Source organism: Falco peregrinus, chromosome 5 (genome assembly GCF_023634155.1).
Source record: "Falco peregrinus isolate bFalPer1 chromosome 5, bFalPer1.pri, whole genome shotgun sequence".
Taxonomy (NCBI): Eukaryota; Metazoa; Chordata; class Aves; order Falconiformes; family Falconidae; genus Falco; species Falco peregrinus.
Window position 1 is genome coordinate 71648933 of NC_073725.1, and position 19257 is coordinate 71668189.

Sequence of the window (19257 nt, forward strand, 5' to 3'; positions counted from 1 at the left end):
GGAGTTTTTAATACACAGTAACAAAAGAAGATGATGAAAGTCACTTTCACATATTCAATACTTTTTGACCTAGCATGTGTTACCAAACTCTGTTATTCCTGGAAACATTGCAAAACTAGCTGTAACACTACATGACAAAAACTGACAAACACAACAAAACTTAGGACAGTCACCTAGTTAGCTATGCCTCACCTTTGGTTTTTTTTTTTAATACAGTCTTTGAGTATATCTATCACAGAGGTGTGGCCTTATTCTTTGCATGGCTTTACTGCTCTGTGAAAACGCCCCTACAGACAACCAATCAAATAGCTTCCTCAACGTACAGTAGCATTTAAATCTCAAAACAGCAATAGAAGGTTCTAAAGCAGCCAGCCCAACACACCACCCTAGACGTACTTTCTGTTTTGAGGCTTAGAAAGTCTCCCTGGTTCAGATTCTGCAGTAACATCTGCACCTTCTGTTCTACAGGAGTGGCTTTCAGATAAGAGAGAGAGACTCTAACAGGCAGACTTTTTTGGCATCCCTTCTTGGCAAACAATCAAAACAATCCTGCAAGTTGGCTAGCAAGTGGAAGTAGCATCCTTACAGCTTAGTAGCTTTGGCATTCTCTCAATGACCTAGAGTATTTATCTATTTCTCCACTCAATATCAAACGGTTAGTGAAAGAAGCATGCAACATAATTAGATGACCATTCCAACAAATCCACAGAGAGACAGAGCACAGTGATCTGGTCATCTAACTGCATTTAAAAATTAAACATATGCCCTTACAGCATATATTTTCCACTCCAGTAGTTACTTTCATCATTATGGAACTGTATTCTGTTACTATTATCTAATACAGGGTCACTCCTCCAGTCTGAGCTTTCTGATGCATGGAGTGGAAAATGTCTTCACAGCAGTATTGCTTCCAGATGGGTATCACTTTTAAGATGGTTGTGTATCTAACTTCACAGTAAAACATCAAGCTTTCATCTAGTCAAGGACTAGACTGACCTCCAGGGCTTCACATTTTCCTAAGTCAAGACATCAATGGTAACACTTAGCTGAAGTTTTCTCCCTCAGAGTGTAACATCCCATAACACTAAGGACCTTTATATTAGTAAAATCTATTTTCATTTATATGTATTACTAACTTATTACAGCCCCAGGTTTGTAACCTGAAATAACCTGAAGTGTAAAAATATTCCAATTATTATTTTTCCATTTATGTAGTCATAACCTCATGTGACAAAAGAATTCTGATGTTTTGATTGAAGTGAAGGTACTGCTGCCCACAAATTGTGAAGGAAAGTGGCCAGAAAAATTTCACAACCATTTGCTATTCACTAGTTTGCATCCTGTATTTGCTGCTGGGGTGATGGGAGAGGGGGAAAGTGTTAATACTCCACTTTATATGTTGCATGGCACATAAAAGTAGTGACCCAAAATAACCATAAAGCTGTTAACTTCAAAGTCTGTTACATTTAGTTACAAGAGTTTAATATCTGTTCTGGACAATCTCCTTTGCAATGCAGATTTTCTGGTCAAAGTTGAAGAACCTAGGGTTTTACTACTTCATTTAAAAAAAAAAAAAGAAAAAAAAAGAGGGGGGTATGTTTAAACCATTTGGTAAGTGGCTAATAACCTGAACACAGCTGATGTCCCATGTTTTTGATATGTGAGAATTAATCTTTACACTTCCTCCTCCAGGAAATTTGTCAGTAGTAAGTAAAAAATAAGTAGTAAGAAATAAGCTACTTACAGTCTGGTCCTTCCAAATTGAGATATGGTATGTCCATTACTCTCATAAGAAATAGCCTGAAGCAAAATGGAAAAGCACCATTAGCAAATTTCTGCCTAAAGACCTTTTATTAAGCTCTCCTTTTTAGTTTTTTAATGTTGCTTCTGAAGAAGCAGAAGTCATCCCAACCATATCTTAAGCTGTATTAAAACAAATAGACCTCTAATTAAGTCCAATTCCTTCTCTAACAATCCAGATTCAGCAAGTTACTTGGCACCATGCTAATAATTTTACTTATTCAACAAAACAAGAAGAAAGAAGCCCCAAACTGTTACAATTAAAACAAATGGAGAAATGAACGTTCAGAAAGTAGCAGCTCTGTGCAGTAAGAGCCAGTTACACAGTGGATAGTGCAAAAGCTGTCATTCTAAATAAACATACATTTTCCCATCTTCTGAGCATTGCATCATGCTGTAGATAGAATGGATCTTAAAACCCTACAACTGCAAAAGCCATCATGACACTTTATGGAGATAACCAGGACAAGTCTTTTGCTCTGTCACGTGTAACTGAAGAGTTTCTCAAAATATTTATAAATTCTTCCAATAAAAGCGCATATTCAGCTCTGAAAACTATTTCCTTCCAAAATAAGAGAAGCAGCCTAAAATCCTGTCATAGATACAGATGCCATGTTGCTGTTACAAAACATTTGCTACGTATAGTGTTCACTGGAGGGCTAAAGTAAGTAGCTTTCCTATCATATCTTCAAAAAGCTTACAAAAGGCTTATCAGGTTATGGTTACAGTATTCAACTAAGTAATAACTAATATAAAGAGTGAAGACTGATCTGTAATTCCCTAGAGATTCTTTGTATCACAGCACGCTCACTATTAGATTTTACGAGTTTGAATATTATGACCTGATGGTTACTTGTATCACTGAAAAGTCTCTTGGAATGCAGTTGGCAACTTGTTTTTACTATAAATACTCAGGAGAAAGAAAAAACATGACCAAACCCAAAACACTGTGGAGCAAATGAACTGTAAGGCTCATAAGTGAACCAGAGGGTCTTCGGAGAACTGCACCAGTTATGATGAACACTGTCCCACCTGATTTCTCTTCCTGAGTCTCAGGGAAGATATAGTAGAATGTGCACTGTGTCCCCCTGAGCACTACAGAACCTAAAAGGGATTTTATCAATAAAAATTAAGACACTTCAGCATCAGTTAACTTTAGAAACTTTAACAATTTCAACATAGCACTGAGTAATGAAGTTATTTTACAAAGGAGCCACAGCTTCTTCCTACATTTAGTCTTAGGTGCCATACTCCTATAGCCTTGGCTTCACTATAACTATCTGTCTAAACAGGACAGGAGTGACATCTTGAGAACAAAGCTAGCTTCAGAACACAGCTTCCACAAGGAAACAGAGAAAAACATCCTTACTCTGACCTCTAGAGATCTGGGGTAATACTGACAGGACATGCAGTGCTGCTGAGCAAAAAAACAAATAAACAAAAAAGCCATCCACCCAGAAAATGACAGGAGACACAGTGATCAGGCCACAAGGTTATCTTCCATGAGATTAAAGGGAGAGGGAATACAAAGGGGGAGTGTGTGATAGATCTTCTAAGGAGCAATAGAAAGGAAGTGACTATATTCCATCTCTGCTGGAAGACATCAGGCAGGATCCTATCACCATCACAGAGCACCTATCTGGGCAGAAAAGAACTTGCAGGTCTGGGATCTATGCTCTGAATGTAAGCTGGACTTCAGACTGTCGAAAGATGTTCAGTTCCATTTATTACCCATGATTTGCGCTCATATCTTCATCTGAAATAATGTCAATGTCACTGTTAGTAAGACCCACAGCTTTCTTCAGACTCCAGTGCACAACCTAAATATACATTATTTCAGCTAGTCAGTAAAAGCAGTTTAGTCTTCACTGGATGAAGGTTGTCTATCATCCATACAGGATAGCAAAAGTTTTCAAGGAAAAAAAAAAAAAAAAAAAAAGGCAGATGTGGTTTAAGTTGAGCTACCTGAACAAAAAGCCTTCACAGAACTCTCGTAACCAGCTACTTTACTCATTTCCTAGGTAGCAAATTTCATAAAAATAAAGACAAGGTTTACTAAAAATACAACAAAGACTTCTGGGGAGAATACTAGTCTAGTTAAGCTGCCCTCCCACAGGTTTTATCATGTTGAGGAAAGCAATACAGTGGCCAACAAGGACAGACTTACGCCAAAAAAATTATATACCTGAGATAATTAAGATCAGTTTTTTTATCCTCCCAGACAAATCCTGTATTTATTTGTTTGGTCAAAGAACTACGACTCTAAACAGCACACACACTCACACTCCCTGAAGACATAGTATAAATACTGACTTTCATATTAAGTGCACTTAAGGTACATTACAGCACTAACTGCCATCTTGTAGCACTAACTTATATCATATGGATTATGAACACTGAGTTGCAGCATAATCTCTAATTAAGTATCCATAATTATGGTTGTAAGATTCCTCATCTATCTGCAGAAAATTTAAACTAATAAGGTTGTTCTGTACGACAACATAAACCCTACTTTATATTAAATTAGCTAGATTCGCGAAGTTGTAGCTATGGCATTACTTTTTACTACATTAATTCACAGTAATGTAAAAGCTATACTGACCAAGCTAAAAATAAAATAAAATAAATATTTCCTACACTGCTTAAAGGCTACAGCCAGAAGACATGGTCAGAGGATAGACATCTATTTCTCAATATACAACAATATCCTAGGAACTCTGAGGTATCTGGAGACAGCCACTTGGAAGACAATTGTTTCTGTAGCAAGTCAAGCAACAAAAGGAGAGGGCAAGGCTACAATCATGCCACTTCACAGCAAAGCTTAAGTGGTCTCAAGCAGTCAACATTCAACCTCTGCTTTGAGCTAAGACAAAACTTTTCACAGTTGTGTGATAAACTGTGTAGAGAAACTGATGCAGCTGAAAAAAAAAGAAAGGCATCTTTTAAAACCCAGATCAGTTTACCAATCCAGCTCAGTAACCAGTACAGCCACATGTGGCTGAAAGCACAAGGACAGCAAGTGTTCACTCCTACACTATGACCGAAAAGTCAAACTGCAGAAAAGCATGCTGATGTTCTTTTGCAATAATTTTGCAAAGAAAATTAGATTAATATAGAAAAGCAGAGGGAGAAATTAAATGATTTGCAATACATGCCAGAGAACCTAGCTCCGTGGTGAGACATTTTCCACAATTACAGCACAAAGCCAAGCTATCTGCACAGATTTTCGTTTCTGATATCCCTTTGTACAAAAACCCCACCATTTCTAAGATAATTCATATTTCTACAGACCATCATGCTCTTCAGCTCAACAAAACATGGCGTTTTCATTTTTCTAGACTGCTCTCACCCCCTGCCTCCAGCTACATCAAGAGAAAAAAAACCCCCAATATTCAACAACCCAAAGAGTTCTGAAATAAAGTTGTCATTAAAACTTTAGGAGGGGCTTATGGGTGGGGGCAGGGAGGTATGGAAGAAGAGATGTTGCTCTAAACAAAATAGGTCAAAAAATTTCTAATCAACTCCGAAATATATAACAGAATATAGCATCCGAATTATACACATAAGAGTTTAGATATTACAATATAAAAAGTCCCATCACCTCAACTTGTAAGTGTTCATCAGGGATTACTCAGAGCAGATTGTTCACATGAACGTGATTTTTCAAAGACACTATATACAAATATACAAGAAAGCATAAAGATTACAGAAATGCATCTCTGGAAATCTTGGCTTGTTGAATTATCATATAACTTACTGCCTTATGCCTAAAGAGCTGAACGACCCTAAGGCAAAGTCTGGTTTTAATCAGTTCCACTCTTACAAGAAGTTGAAGCTAAAGATTCTACCTGTGCTCATCATTAACCTATATGAACATTAAGCTATATGTGGGCCACTGCTCTTTAATGGCAATCCAGGAAGTTCTGTAACTTTACTGACAAAGAGAGGTCAAAGTAACTACTGAAAAAAGCATTACTTTCCTTTGAAGGCTAAGTTCCTAAAAATCAAAGCTTGATTTTTCAGTTTTAAATTTACTTCCACTATTCACATTAGTGACAAGTCTATTCAAACAGAAAACATTTCAAAATCCCATCAGTCACACCAATCATTTAAAAGTTTAATCTCTAAGCTGTATTTAAATATTAACACCTAGTATTCAGAAATCTGGAAATTAAGACTTTAGGAGCAACCCAAAGAATCATAAAGTGTTCTGCTTTAAAGAAATTTTCAAGACTATCTTGATAATAGCTCAAACTGAGAACACTGCTTCTAACTAACTCCCTTATAAAAAACTACTTCTGTTCAGCTTCTTTCAGGAAAAAGTTTTGTGACAGATAGTATAACTTTCATTTGTTTAGCTTACTGTTTGCATGTTGTAGTTTGTGTTTTGCTTGAAGAACATGACTACAGCACAAAGGAAAAGGTTTCCTTGTTCTGACTGCTGCCCACAGGATCAGGTAGAACTTCTGGAGGAAGGAGGAAGATAGGTTTTTTTCTCCCCAGGAGGAAGAGAGGATGCTCAGCTAGGGAAAGCTTCTAGACCACAAACTAGAGAAAACTAGGTGTAGCAGGAAGCTAGCTGGCAGCCCAGAGCATACCTGCAAAAAAGCCCCAGAAGCAACATACTTACTAGGGACCTTAAGATAACTAAGTAAATTCCACAAGCCCTGGATGCTACTTGAAGGTGCTACACAGACCAGGTGCTGGAGATGGAGGTCTGCTCTGCAAGGACATATTGAACTGAGCAAAAGACTTTTTCATTTAAAGATCCAACAGCTCTGACTTATGAGATATACTTAAATCTTTTTTCTTTTTTAAAAAGTAATTATTCTTACATCTGTCTTATTCTGGTTTGTTATTTTGCATTATAGTTTAAAAAAATTAGCTTTAAAAATACAAGCCTTGGCCTGCTCACTATCAGGAGTCTCATCTCCAAGCTCTGAGGCGAGGTGGCAGATGTTAGAATATGGCAAAGCTTCTAAGATTATGTGAAAGTAAGACATAGCACGTCTTCCAAGTTTCCATGACTTAAAAATAATAGCTTTTCTGAAACAAGAAGCTACAAGGTCTGAATAATGACAGAATGGATAAGTTTTCTTTTTTCTTGTAAACAGTAATTTTCAGTTCTTGCTATATTGATCTCCCTGCAGTTTTTTTGTTAACTTTCCCTTTCATTACAGTTAGGCAGTGTTAACTCTGAATCCAGAACAGACACAGCAGGCTTCCTCTCAAAACTCTGAAAAGTCACTGTTAGAGGAAAGCCACATTTGAAGTACACAACTTAATTAACTTGAAAAGCTTAAATTTAAAGTATTATTGTGACAGTTTAAGTTTCAGTTTGTACTTGTTGCAGACATGCATCTCTAGAAAGAACTGAAAGCATTTTGGTTAATGATTGAAAAAATAACCCCCTCAATTTGCATCTACTAGTTGGCGAGTGTGTGTGCTGGTATTACTGAAAATAATCCTGTGGCAAGTCCTATCTTAAAATGAAATGATGCTGATCTATCATCATCTTCACATGCAAATCAAGCTGTCACTGTGGGTCCATGTTCAACCTAAGGAATGTACATATAATTTATAATGTCTGCTAGAATATATGGAGGCACTGCCTCACACATCTCAGTGTCAGGAGAATCACCTAACTGCTCTCGATACGTTAATTTGGTTTCCAGACTGATGAAAGCTAAAAGCCATCAGTCACAATTATTCCCTCATTAGTGTGGGCCATCTGAAGCTAAAGTAATTACTTTTGCCGACCCCTATATGATAGGGTTTGAAAGGATGGATTTCTCCTGAATTTAAACAAGCAAACAAACAGACAGACTAAGGCTCTAACAGCTTTTTAATTTCAACTCCTTTCCCTTTATGTGACAGGTTATACTATCTTTAGAAGCTTTCATAAGGTAAAATCTACAGACTAAAAACACAAGGAATCAAATCTGTGCATAAAGACTTCTAGATATCTCAAGTCTTACTTCAATTTGTTCCAGTATTTTGCATGAAGATCCAGTTCAAAAAGCAAAATACTGATCATAGCATCATCCCATAAACTACTCATCATATGTGTTTATCATACCTTCTTAAAAATGGGTTACCTGATAATGTTAATACAATAGCTTTGCGTTATTTGGATCAGTATTACAGTAGGTATATTTTAGTTTTTCCAGACATTTTAGTGTGCTCGGTTTTAACTATCACCAGTTTCTGACAGCGTCCTACAACATAAAGAATACCTGACCAGTTTTTCTTCAGTTCCACTACTCCCAGAGATTACTCCAGAGACAATTTTCCAAATTGTAAACATATTCTCAACACTGGCATGGACAAGGCCATTTAAAGCAGTCCAGGTATTCTTTTAAGTGTCCTTTTACAGGTTGGCATAAAGTAAACCATTCTCTTCAAAACAAAAGGTATTCACTTTACAACCTCCGGCCTCTCTGCAGTGTTACTAGTGTGAACCAGAAAGCCAATCAAAACTGAAGTGTAAGGAAAAATGCAGTTAGCCATTGATTCTGAGGCTAGAGATACATATTCTAAGGCTCGTGTCTTATTTCCACGTTTTAGCAGGTCTTCTAATTTGACAGCTACTTACTTGTTAAAAAAAGGTTCAATGAGTTTTGATCTAGCAGACACATGGTTTTTCGGAGGACTGAGGAATGAACCTGATGAACGAAGAAGAAATTCAGTACATAGCAGCTACAGACAGCACACTAAAGAGAAGGTTTGAAAAAGACTACGTAGATACCTAGGAAATTAGCCATAGAGATGAAGCACAGTCCAGTAATGTAAGCATCATATCCTGCTTCATGAAGTTGTTCAGAAGCTGTATCATAACTTGGAAACCCTTCTGCACTTTCTGAGGAGAAAAAAAAAATATTTGTAAACACATTATCACGAAAGTTAAAGGCAGATGTCTATGCTCTACTCACATGCTTATTTTGTCACAGCCAAACATAATTTGGTTCATTTATATGATTTTCTGAAAATTCAGAAGTTCTGAAATCTCAGAAGTTTGAAAAAAGCACAGTTTGGGATTTTGTTTTTCAAAAAGAATAGGCTCCTAGGGTAGAAACTTCTTTCTACTAAAAAACTATCCATTCACAGACCTACTTAGCCAAAATGGAGTACTAATTCTAATACAATGACAGCAGGATTCCCCACACAGCTTGTTTTTTTCTTGACTGTCTTGCATTTAAAAAAATAAGACATTCAGGTCAATTGAAAACTTGAATATTAACCTGCTTGCTAACCATCAGATTGATGTGTGATCAGATTTTGAGTTATTTAAATGATGAAGATGGAACTAAGTGTTTAAAGAATTCTTTATTGATGACTTTATTGACAGTCACATTTGGTGTTTCTGTGAAAAGCTGGAGAAGTATCCCTTGAATCACTTCTGAAAGTGGAAACCTTAACAGGTACTTTTCTGAAGAGAAGTGTCTGGAAGTACCCTATCTCAGCAACAGAGAAATATGTGCATATCACACTTTCTTCTTTGTCATTTAATTTTTTCCCACTCCCAGCACTGAAGTTGTTTCACCCCTTTGTCTAGCTTCTCAACTTCTAAAAAGCTGGCTCATTTCCCCCTATGAGTTATACTGAGAATAGAACTGGAAGAATAAAGTTAAACTGTTTAAAAAGCCAGAATCATGAACCTCACATTAAGGTACATACTGAAACATGAATTCTGTAATTCTGTTTAATTTGTTGCATTCAACCTATCAAAAGAAGCTAAAACAATAATTAAACATACCAGAATTTAAAATATTGATACAAACATACTAGCAGCGTAACTTACACAATATAAATATGTAAGCAGATATATTTGTATTTTGTAATAAGAAACCTGAATCCAAATTTTGTATATAGAACTAGAGTAGAAACATCAGGCCTTTTTCCAGATGAGTCCTTGTAATGTTTATTTAAAAAATTAAGTTGTCCGAGATTAGACAAACAATGTTAAGCTATACTGGCTGAGCCGAAAAGGACGTTCCTTAGTGCTTGATTTTTTTTTTTTTTAATAGTTACATATCCAAAAGAAAACATAAATTAACAGTTAAAACATGCTTTGCTTTGGATGTTCTGAACCACATTAATTATCCCTGATTAAATATTAACACTTCTGAGTCAGTTAACAATAATGGTCATATTTTGCTCAAGAAAAAAATACAGTAAGATTCTTATTTTATATTACATCACCCAAAATAGTACTGGACAGCTGCAAAATTATGTTACATCCTGAGAAAAAGTGACAGAGGCTACGCCAGTACAAGGTCTGCATGCAATTATTGTACACTCCATATTCATGATACTACTTAGGGTCTAGGCACCAACAGCTCCTGCTTATGGTCCAGGAAGATTGTAGATTATCCATCTTATTATCTCTCGTTACTACAGCTTAAGTAAATCTGCTCTGCGCATTCAGCAATATAAAAAAGCATCACTTACCTTGGTTTTGATTATGCATTGAGTCTTCCCCTTCCAAAATACTCTACTGTTCAGTATTGCCCTCCCTTTTCTAAATCAGCAGCTTAAGAAAAATTCCAGAACCTTGAGATAAGCTTGCCCTTTGATTAAACATCCTTTCATTTACCTCAAAGCATAGAAAGCTCTAAAGGAATTTTAATAAATTTCTAAAACACACCTGACTAATCACTACTGTGTACGCTTCCTTGGTTCTGTCCAAGGGCCTATTAGAATGCTCCAGCTTTGATGTGAAGGACAGTAACACCAAATGAAACTGTTTTAAAACAATTTCAGGTTAGTCATCAAAATTCAACCTAAAAACCAAAATGCCATCATTAAAAGATGATGTAACTGCTGTTCACTGAATACATCCATTCTTCTATTACCTGAAATAAAGTGGAAGGATTCCTACTGACTTCCACCAACAGCTCTAAATATAACTGCACATATGTATATTGTCCACCTTTAAAGTCCCTTTCATCAAAACACTAACTATTAATAGATAAATTCACATTCCAGATCAAGAACAAAAATAATCAAAGCACTCTCTTTCCTCTGAAAGAGGAAAACATTTCAGAAATAAGACCATTTTGATTAATCCGTACCAACTTTAGGAGGGCTGAATGGAACCTCTTTCAAACGCTTTTCTAGTTCTGCAAGGGATGTATTATTAATGATCTCCTGCAAGAAAAGACATCATTAACTGCCAATGCCAAGCACATTTTCCCTGGAAACTGAAATCAAATAGGATAAAATGAGTATTTACTGCTGCCATCTTGTGCTGTCTAAAGATTTATATATAGCCTCATTTCAAACTAATACACCAGAGAAGTCTGTCAAGACATATTTTAAAAAGTTAACTTGTCTCACCTACAACATAACGAGTCACAAGCATTTATTAATACTTTTCAGAATTCTTGATGATGAATTATACCAAAGTAATATTTCTATTTGAATCAGGTTCCATGCACGGTTCCTACATGGCAGGGAAAAAGAAAGCACAAACAGCAAGGCAAAATATCCTAAATATCGATCATAATGGTTGAAGGCTTTCAAAGCGAGTACTGAAGTGTGCTTGATGACTGGACATTCTTCAACAGTTTTGTAAGTGTAAATACTGCCGATTTCAAGTAATGTAATAAGACAGTAAAAGAAGCCTGACAATCAGAAAGCTGCTCCTACATTTCAGCTTTGCTGAGTTGCAATATTGTATCTATATATACACATACAAAATGTCACCAAAAGATACACAGATTATTAATATCTTCAAACCAAACTTCTTGAAGTTCTTAATCAAATATACATTGTCAATCAGTATGACAAAGAAAATTCATGCAGAATCAGTAACAAGTGGGGAAAAAAAATCTCACACAATATCTTAGTTGTATGAAATTTACAAGGACAAAACTTCCTTTGGTTCTAAATCAAGACAGCTGTTTACAGTTGATCAAAGTCTACTGTCTGAAAACTTATCAAGAGGTCAGTAGAATGAACAAGCTCAAATGATGCATTATATTGCCATCCCAAAGCACCATTTGACAACAACAGCCTAAACTCCAAGCATCTACTGTAAAAATTACAAATATCAACATAACTGTACCAAACATAAAGCTTGTGCAGGATCGAGTTTTCAGAATACAGAAGCCTTTATTTTTACTACAATAGTATGCAAGACAAACCTGAAAATATCTAAGTATACTTTAATGAGATTTTCTGTTATGCAATGCTCTAAAGTCAGAGACATACGCAGAAAGATAGATGCTGCTTCACCAGCATGGTTTTTAATTCATTCATTCCAAAGGCACACAGGAAAGCAAGAAAGTATGATCACTTATCCCAATAATTCTCTGGAAGAATAAAATTCATGCTGCAAGAGGTTTTAAAAAGAAACCTGCAATTTTTTTTTTCCTGCTGACTACCCACTGAACAGCAGGCCACAACAGAACCTAATGATGATGTTCAAGAATCTTTTTCTAGACAAATCTAAGTCAGCATTCACAATATTCTAAAGCTTTGAGTATACAAGCAGCTTTCAGGTCCTATTTGTTCATGAATAACATTTTTTTCCTCCTGAGGAGACATGCAGTCTTGTGTTGATTTACAAGATAAAAAAATCTGATAATCACATTTTAAGTAGCAAAAATGTTACGTTTTTTGGAATTCAAAGCTGCCAAGTTACCTTAAAACTGCAATAAACACAAAAACCACTTGTACAAAAGTAAAAACTTGTATTCTAAATATATTGTAAGTTTGGATAAGGGGTTTTAAGAAAAAGCATTCTTTTACAAAAAAAGGAGCATCACAGAAAACATTGTTAGACATTTTTCTCTAAACAAAATAATAATTTGTTTCCATACACACTTAAAGCAAACTCATATCCTCAAATCATTCTATAACATTATCTTAAATTTACCTTAAAAGGTTGTGTACTTGCCATCAGTTTAGTATCCAATAGCCTAGGAACAAAGACAGACATAAGTGAGTTGAAACAGAACAACGTCCACATTGTCAAATCCTCAGAAATGTTTTGGTGTATTAGCTGGGTAACAGCAATTTCACCCTACTGAAAAATTACTCTCAGATCTCAGAGCAGCCAAAACACTCCTCGGCTTTGTTCAGTGTGAAAAAGGACAGCAACTAAGCAATAACAAGAGATACAAACAATAAGTAGCAAATAAGTCTTGTTCCAAATGTAGTGCAGATTCAGAACACCAAACGCCACGCCAAAACAACAAGATAGCAAAACTGCTTGTTCTGCCAAGAATTAGAACAGCAGTGCTGATTTTCTGAAAACGAGGAGATACAGAATAGAATACTTGAAAAACTATCTAATTTGCTCCCAGATTTGTTTCCAGTAACAGCTAGGTTACAGGGCTAGGACAAACAGTATCAGCTTGCTAAAACAATATTAAAGCTGTTGACATTTTGAACTAAGGACTTACCGGGGAAAGACACATGATGTTACTTCCTTGAACTCGCTTAGGTCCTAATTTAATGTAAAACCAGAAGATAAAATCCAAATAAGTTAACTGTTCATCAGTCTCAGGACAACAGCAGTAGCTACAACTATACAATCAGCTTCTAAAACTGAGATACAGTGACTGAATTCTCACCTCCTAAGAGACGCATTCATCAGCATTACCATAAATACCACCTGCAATTACACAGAACTACACACTAATTATTTCTGATTTGTCGTGATTCATAAGTGTTCTATCACCTCCAATACTTTATCTTATTATATAACCTAGACTAAATCTAACTGCAGCTGTGTTAACAGTTACAGTTAAGTGTTCCCAGCATTTAGTACGTCAATGGAATACATACAGTCACTCCAGGTGGACAGCTGACTGCCTGCAGGTTTAGACCTTCCAAGTGTCAAAAGTACAGGAACAACTGACAACTGCTTATGTCCCAACACCATCTGAACAAATCCCAGACTCCCTTCTCCCACCTCATAACCAAGCCTTTCCCATAATACCCACAAGCCCGTGACAACTGCAAGTGATATAACTATCATGCGAGCCAGCCTTCTAATGAGACCTTTGGCTGCTTCAGACAACGTCCTCGGTTCTAATGCATAGCTCAGCTTTACTTAATTGTTAAGACTATTGCAGTCATGAGCCATTAGACTGGCCTACTGCAGTCATGAAAATACACTCCCTCTAATTACTCAAGACATTCCACCTCTTGACCCGAATTATATGAAAATGTGTATTCCCACTTTGTAAACTACAAGGGGGAAAATGCCACATGATAATGCTGAAGCCCCACACGAGTAACTTAACAAGTCAGTAAGGTAAATTTACCTGCAATGGCAGGTAATCAGTCAACCCAAGCAGTTTCTGAGGGACTAAGAGATATGAACAGAAACCACAATTCAATTCCAACATTTAATTTGAACATTTTAAAAACGTAAAGGAGAAGAAATAAATCCACCCAAGCTTTCTACGTGAAGATTTAGGAAAATACGTCAGTGGCACTGAAGAAGTGCTCTTTTTAAAATACTTTTCTGTTGTTCTTAATAGACTGTCATATGCTTCCACTCACAAGAAAGTTTGGAGGCGAGACTAAACACAAATTATTTCATCCTCTGAACACTCAGAAGATTACTTACATCAGGTAGGGGACAATAGAACTGGTGTATAGTATGCATAACATCCAGCAGCATATTGTGCCCAATAACAAGCTTGCCCTGTGAGAAGAACGTTAAATGTTAGTTACACTTCCAACCACGGCTGCAGCAAGAGCAATATGTGAAAAGCACCTATCCCAGGCACCAGCCAAGGGCAGCTGGGAACAAATACAACTCTAACCTCCCCATTTGCTCTCTGCCTGCCCCACAGACTCCTCTCCACTCTCTCAGAGCACCCACTTTTTCCTCCACTCCCAACCACTTATCAAAGCCTTCAGCAGCAGCTTGAAATGTTGAGAAGATGTGCTAGAATAGCTACTTATAACTTGGTTTCCAAATGTAATCTAAGATTTAAGTCAAACGATTCCTCAGTCCACTACCTTTTAATTTACAACTTGTACAACAACTCACAATATATTCTTTACTGTTGTAAATATATGATAGTTATTAGGGGCATGATCTGGCTTCTCACAGTGCATAATCTTTCATGCCAGATGCTGTAGAAGCAAGTCCCTTCTTGAAAAAGTACAAGAATTTTTTCGAATGTTAACTTCGATTCATTTGACATGACAACCTTTTCTGCTTCCCTGCATCCTCCATTTGCTAGAGGAAACAATATGTGTGTGTTTGGGTATTTTTCTACACAGCAGGCTGTAACAACTACATAAAAATAATTGGGCTGAAGGGGACAGATGTAAAACTATAGCCTATTTTAACTAAGTACGTAGAAGTGAACCAGATGACCTTCTCAGATTAAGCCTTTAACCGCCAGGGAAAAAATAAAAAAAACAAAACCAAAACCAAACAAAAAAATAATCTTTTGGGGACAGAGAAAAAAAAAGCCCTTCAAAGTTTAGTTACTTCTTAAGAGCCCTAAGAAATCGGTACTGTTGACTCTTACAGATAATGAGGTCGTTCATGTCATTAATTTAAGAGCTTACTTAACATACCATACTCAATCGTTGTAAAACAGGAAGCAACACTGACTTATGAGAAAAGGAGAAAAAAAAAGAGATAAACCACTTCAGCCTGTATTTTACCTTATCTTCCAACATGTAACAGCAAAGGAATTCTTTCTTTGAATTTTTTTTTTTTCTTACAACCGAAGGTAATTAAAAATTATGTTAACTTACAGAATTAGCAATAGCATGAATGACTCTGGAAAATCCTACCGCATCGTTCAATTCTTCCTGTAAGCAAAGATTCTAACATTAATCAAACAAACACAAATATTGTCAAAACTGCAAACTGGCAGATATAACAGTTTGGCTCAAACTGTTTCTCAACATAACCAAGCACAGACCACAGAGGAAATGCCAATATTTGGAAGATATATGACATCAAAGCAGGACACTGCTGACAGAATTGCAGTTTTATATGTAGCTCTAGTTCACTGTAAAGTAGGGCAAGTTACAAGCTATTGTGGTAGGTTGACCCTAGCCAGAAGCCAAACACTCACTTTGCCTCTTGCTCACTCCCCTTTCCTGGGGCACAGGGAGGACAAAAGGAAAAAAACCCAAACAAACCAACTACAGAAACCCCTCATGGATCAATATGACAGTTTAGCAAGAAAAGGAAAAGCTACATGCACAAACAAAGCAGAAAGAGGAATCCATTCACCACTTCCCATCAGCAGGCAAATGTCAAGCCACTTGCCAGGAAGCAGGGCCCTAGCATGCTTAAAGGTTGCTTGGGAAGATAAACACCATAACCATGGACACCTCCGCCCGACCTCTTGCCCACACCCCCCCCAGCCTACTTGGTTTTGGGGGAGAGTGGAAGAGAGACAGAAAACCTGGACACTGTGCAAGTGCTGTTCAGCAGTAGCCAAAACACTTGTTATGGTATCAACACTTTTAGCCACAAATGCAAAGCACAGCGACGTAAGGGCTGCTGCAAAGAAAGTTAGCTTCACCCCAACCAGGTCAACACAGCTGTAGTTCATCATCACTACACTGTCTTCAACAGTGTCCAACAACTATTAGACTGCACAGTTCAAAAAAATAAAATCAACCTATGTATCTTCAACCATATTTTTTACATATATTCTTATAAAATGCAGCAGGTTGAATCCTGATTATTTCTATTAAATCATTGTATTTTTATGCTAACGTGGAGACTAGGGAAGAAACGTTCTTCACTATTTATATAAAAAAACCAAGAAGATTATACAACTGTAATATTACACAAATACAGTATTATATAATACGAGTTACACATTTTAAACGAACTTAGATTGGTTTGGGGGGATCTGACTACAGCATCCATTCTAGTTTCACTTAAAGAATTTTTTCTGGAAGAGGTTTTTCTTTTTCCAGTCTAAGGAAGTAATTTCTCCCTTGCATTATCTGTCTTTGTTCAACCAGAAGTGAAATACGATAAAAACATTCACTGTTATTTTCGTTCAGCTCTGAACGCCACTAGTCAGAGTAATACACCTATAAAGGCCACTTCAGAAAAATCTGCTGTAGTAGCAAATTGTCCCTAACTTGCCTTTTGGAAAAAGTTGTCACATTATTTGAGATCTGTTAGGTATCTCTTTCCCTCTTAAGAGGCATTCTGCATGCAAGTGTTATCTGCTCCACCCAAATTGACTTTATCTTGAAACTTTATCTTGTGATATGTGGGCACAAATCACAAGAGTGTGATCAAGAACTCCCACAACTCAAGTCTTACGACTTCTTGAAACTTGCATCAGACTCAGTAAGTTAAAATATCAAGTACCATAAACGAGAGTGCCTGAACACACCAGACATGACCTTCCAATCAACTTGTTACTACAGTAGTCATGTGCAGCATGTTTCTATCAAGAAAAATCAGATGACATTAATTGTACAGCACATTTTAACTCAGACAACTAAGAGCAAGCAAGTTTTGTAACAGAATGCTACTCCAAGGACAGGCTGTGAATCCAAATAACATGAAAACTTGCTTGAGAATTTCTGCAAGACTTTTTGCAATGACTGTTGTTATACAGCACTAATATATGCAAATTGACTTTCCTATTACTAGACCACTCTTCTCTGATAGAGCAGATTCACCTAAGGAGGAATTCACTGCTTGAGAACATTTGTTCAGTATTTCACAGCTACTCATTCTGTAAAATTTTGCAGACTGTCTTGCAACTCTTCATGCTCTATTGCAAAGCCTAAGTTATCTGGTAGAATTTGGAGGACCAATTTCAAACAACATACACAGCCAAACCAAAGGGAAATACTACCAAACCCTACCACACAATTTTGCATAGCTGACTGAAGTCATAGATTCTCCCCCTCCCTCTTTCACCTAAACTAATGAAATTGTACTTATTTACCTGTTCTTTTGCTTGTTTCTGCTGTTCTCTTCTTTTCCGTTCTTCTTCATTTACCTTACTAATAACAATATATCTCTCCTTCTAAAATAAAAAATGTACAGTTTGAGGAATAACTCTGAGAAGTTCATATTTAAGACCACTGCAAGTTTCTCTATATTTACATTGTAACAAAAACGAAGTCACACCTCAGCAGCAGTTACTTGCCACCATGACTGTTTCTATTTTAAGCACCATTTTATCACCTACTCCCAAAAGCCTACTTTAGAAAGCTGTATAAGATTCATCCACCAATCCTAACTTTTACTAAATCTACTTTCTACTGAAGAAAGGTTATCGGGGTTTCCTTGTAAACAGTGAATTTCAAGTGTCTTTTGAAGCAGAGATTTGTGCTAGAAAGTGAGGATATAACATGTGATGCTACTATTTTTCCTCTAAGATCAAGATCTACTTCCACCAATCTTGAACTTCAGATCCACTACATTTTAAAATATTTTTTTTAAAAAAAGGACACTAAAAAGTAAGACTATTAAGCCACACAAATACATGTTTACACTTCATATGCTGGTCAGATTTAACATTTAGAAACTAGTTCATTTTATTCCATTTAAAATGTTTTTCATTCTGCATAATAAAACAAGTTATATCTAAAAGTTAGGAGAGTTGGTAGAAGTGAGAAATACAATTTTATTTAAACACAGCAGATGTTATGGGCAGTAACATGCCTTGTTACCTTATCTGACTCCAGAGTTTCAACATGGATACCTTTTGGATACCTACGTCAAAACAAATGAAAAGTAAATACAGTGTATCACAACAGTGCTTTGATAATTTCATGTTTCATTATTACTGTAAGTCTTAAGTGCAAAAGAACCATTAAAAGTTCCTTTGTAATTTAAAATAATAAAAAATTTGAAGCAATAAGCTAGCTAAATTGGCCTCCTTACATTATTTAACAGTAGCTAGCACAAAACTGTATTTTCTTACGAGATTTCACATTCTATTGCTGTGGAACCTGTAACAACTTCTTTTAGTAATATTAAGTAAGCACCATCTAGATATTTCTTCACAATCTAGAATCTCTGCTTTCAAGAAATACAAAGCCAAAATGAGTGAGAAAGCACCAATTTACTTGCAGCCACAACACAGCTTCTTTGTGACTGCATGCCTTTCATATGTCACTTATTCTTATAAACAAACCTTCCTGTTAACAGTAAGCTGTAACAGAAAATATTAATACGTGTTGTTACCTCTGCTACACAGCTGCATCATTCTGCCACAATCACATTCAATTACCAAAGTACTACCATACACAGAGCCACACAGATTCACACCAACAGCAAGGCCAAAGAATATTGTCTTTCACTGCTTAACAAGTAGGTATTACTCTGATCTTCCCATTACAATAAACTTACTACAATTATATAACCACCACAGAACCAGAATGTTTCCTTCATCCTCTGGCTACTACTAAAACTAGTACTAGAGAACACATACTAGAATACTATTGTGTCCTCTCGACCCTGATTTCTCACACAATTTT

General features: G+C 36.3%; 1 protein-coding gene across 4 annotated transcripts in view; it reads right to left on the reverse strand.

Annotated features, from left to right (window-relative positions):
• Nucleotides 1-19257, reverse strand: part of PARN (poly(A)-specific ribonuclease) — a 60220-nt gene that overhangs the window by 33577 nt on the left and 7386 nt on the right. For all 4 annotated transcript variants that reach the window (XM_055804627.1, XM_055804631.1, XM_055804629.1 and 1 more), the window contains exons 10-19: nt 18448-18490; nt 17718-17798; nt 15538-15594; nt 14387-14464; nt 13212-13255; nt 12683-12725; nt 10875-10950; nt 8549-8659; nt 8396-8465; nt 1745-1800 (exon numbers count right to left, since the gene is read on the reverse strand). In XM_055804627.1, coding sequence (XP_055660602.1) covers nt 1745-1800; nt 8396-8465; nt 8549-8659; nt 10875-10950; nt 12683-12725; nt 13212-13255; nt 14387-14464; nt 15538-15594; nt 17718-17798; nt 18448-18490 — 659 coding nt within the window. The remainder of the gene's footprint in view (nt 1-1744; nt 1801-8395; nt 8466-8548; nt 8660-10874; nt 10951-12682; nt 12726-13211; nt 13256-14386; nt 14465-15537; nt 15595-17717; nt 17799-18447; nt 18491-19257) is intronic.